At 52.5% G+C, this 7,041-nt stretch overlaps 1 protein-coding gene across 1 annotated transcript in view; it reads left to right on the plus strand.

Annotated features, from left to right (window-relative positions):
- The first annotated feature begins 4,931 nt into the window (after positions 1–4,931).
- The window catches only part of LOC125518587, a 108,071-nt gene continuing 105,961 nt past the window's right edge, over positions 4,932–7,041 (plus strand). Inside the window, exon 1 of the mRNA XM_048683406.1 lies at positions 4,932–7,039. Within this exon, the coding sequence (XP_048539363.1) occupies positions 5,828–7,039 (1,212 nt within the window). The 5' untranslated portion in view covers positions 4,932–5,827. The remainder of the gene's footprint in view (positions 7,040–7,041) is intronic.

The raw sequence follows: 7,041 nt of genomic DNA on the forward strand, positions 1-7,041 counted from the left end.
AACGTCGAGGAAATGAGGCCTCTCCGATTCCGCGACGAGGGAAGGGGCCCTCTCCATGGACTCCGCCTCCGAGACCGCCGAGGCCGACGAGCCCGAGTGGACAAGGCCGCCGTCACTGTCAAAGGCAGGAGGGACACCAGAGCGCTCGGACTCGCCGGAGCCGGACTCCTCAGAGGCCACTCGACGCCGTAGCACGGCGTCCAGCTGGAAGCACACCGGGGAGGGCGGGGAGCGCCGGAAACAAGGCGGGGAGGGGGGTGGAAGCACCCGAGCCGCGGGGGGAGGTGCAGATGGTGAGGAAGTGGGGAGGCGACGGCAAGGGGTGCAACGCGTCGGACCGGAGGAGGCAGAGCGCGTTTGCCGAGGAGATGGCGCCCGACGCAGAGCTCTCCCCGGTGAGACGAGCGGGGGAGAGCCTGGAGGGGGTGTCAGCGGGGAGTGGAGGGGTGGGTAGGGCAGAAGAAAACGGAGCGGAGGGGTGACGCTCGTCGACAGGCATGGGAGGAGGCCGGGAAGGCGGGGGGAGGGAGGTGGGACGGGGCCGAGCCATGCACTGGCGGAGGCGGTGCCTGGAGCCGCCGCACCCCCTGCAACAGATGGGGTCCCGGCAGGCAGCGACGCGGCACCGAGAAGAAAGACACCAGAAACACCCAGAGAGAGACCGCGGAGGAGAGGGAGGGGGAGGCGTAGCAGGGGGAGGGGGCGAGAGGGAGGAGGAGGGCTTGCAGATAAGAGAGGCGGGGGGAGGGGGAGCGTCGTCAGTGGGAGCAGCATTGATGGACGCCGCGTGGAGCCGGACGGCGATGGGACTGGAGGGGCTAGGCACCGCTCCCTCGCCTAGGCCGGTCGCAGTGAGATCAAGGAGGAGAGGCTGCACGCCGGGCGTCAGGGGATGGGCAGGGGCTTCCGCAGACGGGGCATCAATGGCCGATGGGATTGTGCTGAGCTGCCCAACAGCAAGAGGGATGGGGAGCAGTCCAGCGCAATTAGTGCGCCCTGGAGTGGGCCTGCTCCCGGGACGAGTACAGCCACGACGGGGTTTGAATGCAGGGCGCTTCCGCCTCGTCCCCCCTCATGGTCAACGGTCCAAAGACCAGCCGCGGCCATGGACGCAAGCTGGAGCGAGAGATGCGGCCTCAGCTTGATCAAGGCCATCTGAGCAACACCAACAGCAGCGATGAGACGCGCTACATCCGGGCTAGCAAGCTGCGCGTGGAATACGGCTGGAGCAACCTGGATGACCTTGATCTGCTCGGGCGGGGAGCAGAAGAAGTAGTTGACAAGGTCCCGAACACGAGGCGAAGAAAAACAAGGGGACGGGAAAGGTGGGGTGAACCACAGTTCCCCCGGGACAGAGCACGAAGGGAACGAGCGGGGATCGAAGAAAACCCCGGAGTAGAACTCACGAAGGATTCGGGATTGGAAGGCCTCACCTGGGCGGGGGACGGAGACACGGATGGAGCTGGCGGCGTCGCAGCTAGGGTCGAGAGCTTCATCCACGGGGTTGCAGGTTGGAGGCGGCTCACCGGGGTCCTCAGTGGGGTGGCCGCTGGCGCCGAGAGCGGCGGCAACGCGTGGGGGGGCTGGAGGAGAGGGCTGGACGGCGGTCGCCCGCGCGTCGCCAGAGCGGCGGGGTGGCTTACTCATCTCTTCTCCCTGGAGGTGGTCGCATGCATCATTTTGATACAGAGGCCACGGACAACCTCCTTTTAAAAAAAATTCTCACATCTCATAGATCACCAAAAGACACAAAAGACGCTGACACTGACGGACCAACTTCAGCCCCACACGCAGCAACCAACAACCACAAGGACTCACTCACCACACGTCCTCACCCATGGACAGACACGACACTGCTCATCATCTTCTCCTGAAAATGAAACGAAATTCTTGAGTCGACCTCCTCCATCTTGCTCTCCTCAGCGCCATCCTCGTCGAGCTCTCCGGCATCTTCCGATGGAAGGCGTGCACCAGCACGCCCAACATGTGGTGCACCAGCGTCACCCCGATGCGTGCCCCGCGAACATCCTCCGGCTGGCACCGTGATTCCGTGAACATGTACTGCATTTCTGCATTTGCTCGTACAGATGCAAATGTGTGATGAACTGATGAATGCGTGTGTGTGTGTGCGGTTATTTACAGGGAGGGGATCGAGTGGGATACTTGTATGTACGTATCTGAGTAGCACTTTGATGTTGAGGTTCGCGACGCCGTCCTCATGTGCGCCGACATGGTAACGGCCGGCAAGACAAGGTCTGGCAAGTGGCTACTACCTCTTGTGCCTCGTGGTCGAACAACAGCCGGCTCCAGACCATGTCCATCCTCACCGTCAGCCGGATTAGTTCTGCCAACCCCCTGCTACGGCGGTCTTGTTGAAGATGTGAATCACGCACGGAGATCTTGCGATCCGAGAGATGAGGGCTGGGCAGGTTAGTGCGAAAGAACACCTGAAGCTGGATAAATGGGGCAGAAAGGCGGCGGCGCGTGAAATTTTTGGGGAGACGATTCGCTAGGCTCGACAGGCGATTTCAGTACCTGACATGGGGAGGACCAGGGCGGCGCCATGGGAAGAGGTTGCGGGCTCGATGTCTATCCATGGGGAAGAACGATAGGACAGGGCGGCGCCATGGGAAGAGGTTGGGGGCTCGGTGTCCATCCATGGGGTCGAACGGAAGGAACATTTCTTCTTCGATACAACCCCTTAAACACATCAACGCACGAGATTTTTTTTTGAAATACGTCTTGAACATATGTATGGCATGGGAGGCACCCTCGACTGGGCCGGCCCATTGGTGAAGGCTGCAGGGAGTGCGACACGAAATGTAAAAATTCACAAAATACAAGCCCCCTTGCCTCAAAAAAATAAATAAAAATACAAGCCCCCGTTAAGAATCGAACCACAGACCTCTTATACATGTAGTAGAGCCACAGACCTCTTATACATGTAGTAGAGCCACTCACCAATTAGGAGCCTGCAAACTTAGGAATCTCGCCGCCCGGTTTTATTGGGCCCATGAGCCGAAACAGAAAGACCACTAAATACCCACAGGAGAAATCGAAAATAAATCTCTTAGATAATCACCGCTATTAATTAGGCCTATTAACTAACCTGTGCAAGCAATGGCTACTGCCTTATCCAATCAAGAAGACCCATGCGCTAAAGCTAGCCATGATGGCCTTCCTTCAAAAAAAAAAGAGACCCATGCGCTAGCTTCCATGAAGAGATGAGGGAATAAAGTGACGTGTTTAAATGCAGCAGCCTATTTTTTTCGTTTTTGATATAAAGTTTGCAGCAACCTAGTAAACATGGTAGTACAAGTTTTGGTGGCTCTCAGACCCAATAAACCCGAATGGAGGGAGTAACACCAAGGAAATTCTGTATGAATTTTTAAAAAATGAATAATGTTTCATAATCCAACATTTGTTATTGAACAACTTGAACACATTTTGAAAAAGTCATTTTTCATAAAAGCATGAGCATTTTTCAAAAAAAAATGAATAACATTTTTTACAAGCATGAACATTTCAAAAAAAAATCAGGAGATATGTTAGTTCAAAACGTTAAGAACATTTTTTTCGAGCAACATTTTGAACACTTCTAAAGAAATATGAGGAGTGTGCAAACTTCAGAACTAACATTTTGAACACTTCCTTTCTTTTTAGCTTCTTATGTGGCTAATGTAACTTTCTGATTTTTCAGTAAAAAAAATCGTGTGTGTTAAAACCAGCTTTTGTTTTGTTTTCTTCTAGGTTTTTTCTTCTCTTTTTTTCAAATGCCAGAAATTTTCAAAATAAAAAAAACAAATTCGCGAACTTTCTCATTTTTTAACTTTTCTCAACTCTTTTGGGGTGATATTTCTGAAAATCTGCAAAAAAATTTAAATTTGTGAACACTTTTTCAACATCGATGAACTTTATTCAAATCTTCGAACTCTTGGGCCGGCCCAACAAGCGGCCGATTGGAGCGATGCCATCGCCTATCAGGGTGGTAGAAACCGAAAATTCGGTTTTTTACCATTCTTTCTTTTTAAATTTTTGGTTAGCAAACCTAAAAACTAAAAATGTTAAACCAATACAATAACTGAAGATGTCGACAAACAACATGCTCCCAGACAGAGCCTTTTGACCTACACGGACACCTTCCGTTGAACATGGTCTAGTTTTGGACATTCTTAAGACCACCACAATTTTGCTAGGTTTGAACGATTTCCGACACCATACGCAAGTTGCATCACGTTCGATCAATTATCGTCCATTTTTCATCAAGAGAACTCATTAAATTGCAAAAATAACGAAAACTCAAACAACTTGACATGATGCCTTGAATTGGTCATATAAACTCATGAGATTTTTTGGGTCATTTCACAATGCCGATAAAAACGTGCTCTCATACAGACCAATCTCGCCTACCCGAACAACCCCCGTTGAACATAGTCTATTTTTTGGACATGCATGTAATGATCCAACTATTGCCAGTAGGTGGGGGTGCCCATGGTTTGAACGAATTTTAACACTATATGCAAGTTGTGTCACGTCCGAGCATGTATCAGCCATTTTTCATCGAGAAAACTCCAGAAAAGTGCAAGAATTGTTAAAAACTCAAACAACTTGGCGGTTAGGTCACGGTGATTGATGTCCTTTGATGGTGTTTGAGGTTCTCATCGCTTTGTAGAGTGCTTATGTTTGCTCTATTTCTAAGGCTGGTCGATGTGTGGCCAAGAGGAGGTGCACTAGTTGTCTTGGTGGAACATTGCCCTTCGGTGGTGTCTGCGGTTCTTGTTGTCGCGACATGACCTTGGCGGTTGGCTGCCCTTCAACGACATGTGTGACTCTCCTAGTGTTGTATGGTTAAGAGTGACCGTTGAGTAAGCGGACGACCTTTTCCTCTTCATATTTTCGGCGTCGGGACTCTTTTCGACTGGTCTAAAAGACTCCTCCATGCTCTTCTCGGTGTCGGGACTCCTTTTGACTGAACCAACAAGACGCCTCCCTACTCTTCTCGGCCTGTTCTCGATGGGTGCTAAGTATAAAGCCTACTTGGCATAGCTAGTTTCCAGTTGGTTCTTTGTCTCTGTTTTCTCTGTTCCTTTGTGTGTGAGTGTCGTGTGCATCATGTAGCCGTTGTGTTGTATCTTATCCATACTTTTTATTAAAAAAAAGAAAAATGGTTCAGTCTGGCTTTTGCCCTCCGTAGTTGCCCTAATTTTTGTAGGCAAGTTTGATTTAGGACAAAATAGAAAGTTCAGTTAAGTTTGAATGGAGAACATTTTTTAATATATTTTTGTAGAAGCTTACTTTATCTAATCTTAACTTGGAAATGCAACTGTAATCTAATCTATAAGTCTACCCTAGTATATTGGAGCCTGCCAGCCTAGCACTTACGTAGTTCTGAACTTCTGATTGCATATCCATTTACATCTATATAAGAACCAGGAAGCATCATTATCCCTTAATTTCCTAAGAAGCAGATCCAGCTGGCAGCTTCCGATCGATTTGGCATCCACTTCACCTCCGTGCATTTTACCGCCGTTTGTTTCCTGCTTCGCCGCTGGCCTGCCGCCGCCTGCTCATCTCTCGGTGACAAGGTCGGCTCCTTTCAGGCCTGCAAGCTGCAACACTACTCCTGCCCGGCCGGTATGTCACTATGTACAGCATTACTTGTGAACTGGTAGGAGTACATATGAAGCATGTTTTCAGTTTTAGGTGAGTCAGTTTTACATGTGCTTGAAATTCATATGTTTACGGGAGACTTTTTAGTTTGGGTCTGAAACTAAACCGCGAAAACTCGTCCATTCCAGTCGGCGCAAACAAAGGTGGAGCAATTAACATGGCTGGTGGAGGGCCGCTGGAGCTATGGAACCACCGTTCGATGCAGATCCTGGTCCTCCTCAGCCTCGGGCTCCAGGTCGTCCTCTTCGTCTTCGCCGGGATCCGCCGGCGTGAAGCCTTCCCCGTGCGGAGGCTCCTCCTGTGGCTAGCATACCTCATGGCCGACTCCACGGCCGTGTACGCCGTCGGCCACCTGTCGTTCAGCAGCACCGTGCGAGAGCATCAGCTCGTCGCGTTCTGGGCGCCCTTCCTGCTGCTGCACCTCGGCGGCCCGGACAACATCACCGCCTATGCCCTCCAGGACAACCAGCTCTGGCTTCGCCACCTCCAAATCCTCGTCGTGCAGGTCCTCGGGGCAGCCTACGTCATCCACAAGAACATCGACGGAGGTAGCAGCGGGCGGCTGCTCCGGCTTGCCTCCGGCTTGATGTTCGCCGTTGGATTTGTCAAGTACGGGGAGAGGACTTGGGCGCTCAAGTGTGGCACCCTGGAAAGCATCGGCGCCTCGGTCAAGACGCAGCCGCCCGCCATCCATAAACATTCCCACCGTCAGGACGAAGCGTCGGACGAGGAATTCCTCGTGCGACGAGCCCACTCGCTGTTCCACGTCTGCAAGCGTGCCATTGTTGATTCTTCCGTGATCGAGAAGGACTCCGTGGAGGGGCAGGAACAGTACACCACCAAGATGATGCGCAAAGTGGAGCTATGGGCGCTGATGGAGATCGAGCTCTCCCTCATGTACGACGTACTCTACACCAAGGCGGCCGTGGTCCACACCGCTGCCGGATATCTGGTCCGTGTCGTCTCGCCGCTCACCATTGCCGCCTCGCTGGTGCTGTTCCAGCTCACCCCCAAGGACAGCCACATCGGAGCCGACGTGGCCATCACCTACGTCCTGCTGGGTGGTGCCTTGTTCATGGAGACGACGTCGCTCGTGAACGCGCTAGGATCGTCTTGGACGTTTGCGTTCCTGAGCACCACCAGGTGGCGATGGCTCCGGTACGTAGCCCTGTGCAACGGGAGATGGGACAGTCTCCGGCGTAGGGTTGTGTCTCTTCACCATCTTGTCAAGGGAGGATTTCCTGGTGGTAGCAGCACCAACAGGTACAAATCGAGGAGGTGGTCATACATCATCGGGCAGTACAACATGCTGCACTTGTGCACGCGCCCCGCCGACACACTGCTCACCAGCCCGCTGCTCGGTAGGCTGGC

This window comes from Triticum urartu, chromosome 7 (genome assembly GCF_003073215.2).
Source record: "Triticum urartu cultivar G1812 chromosome 7, Tu2.1, whole genome shotgun sequence".
Taxonomy (NCBI): Eukaryota; Viridiplantae; Streptophyta; class Magnoliopsida; order Poales; family Poaceae; genus Triticum; species Triticum urartu.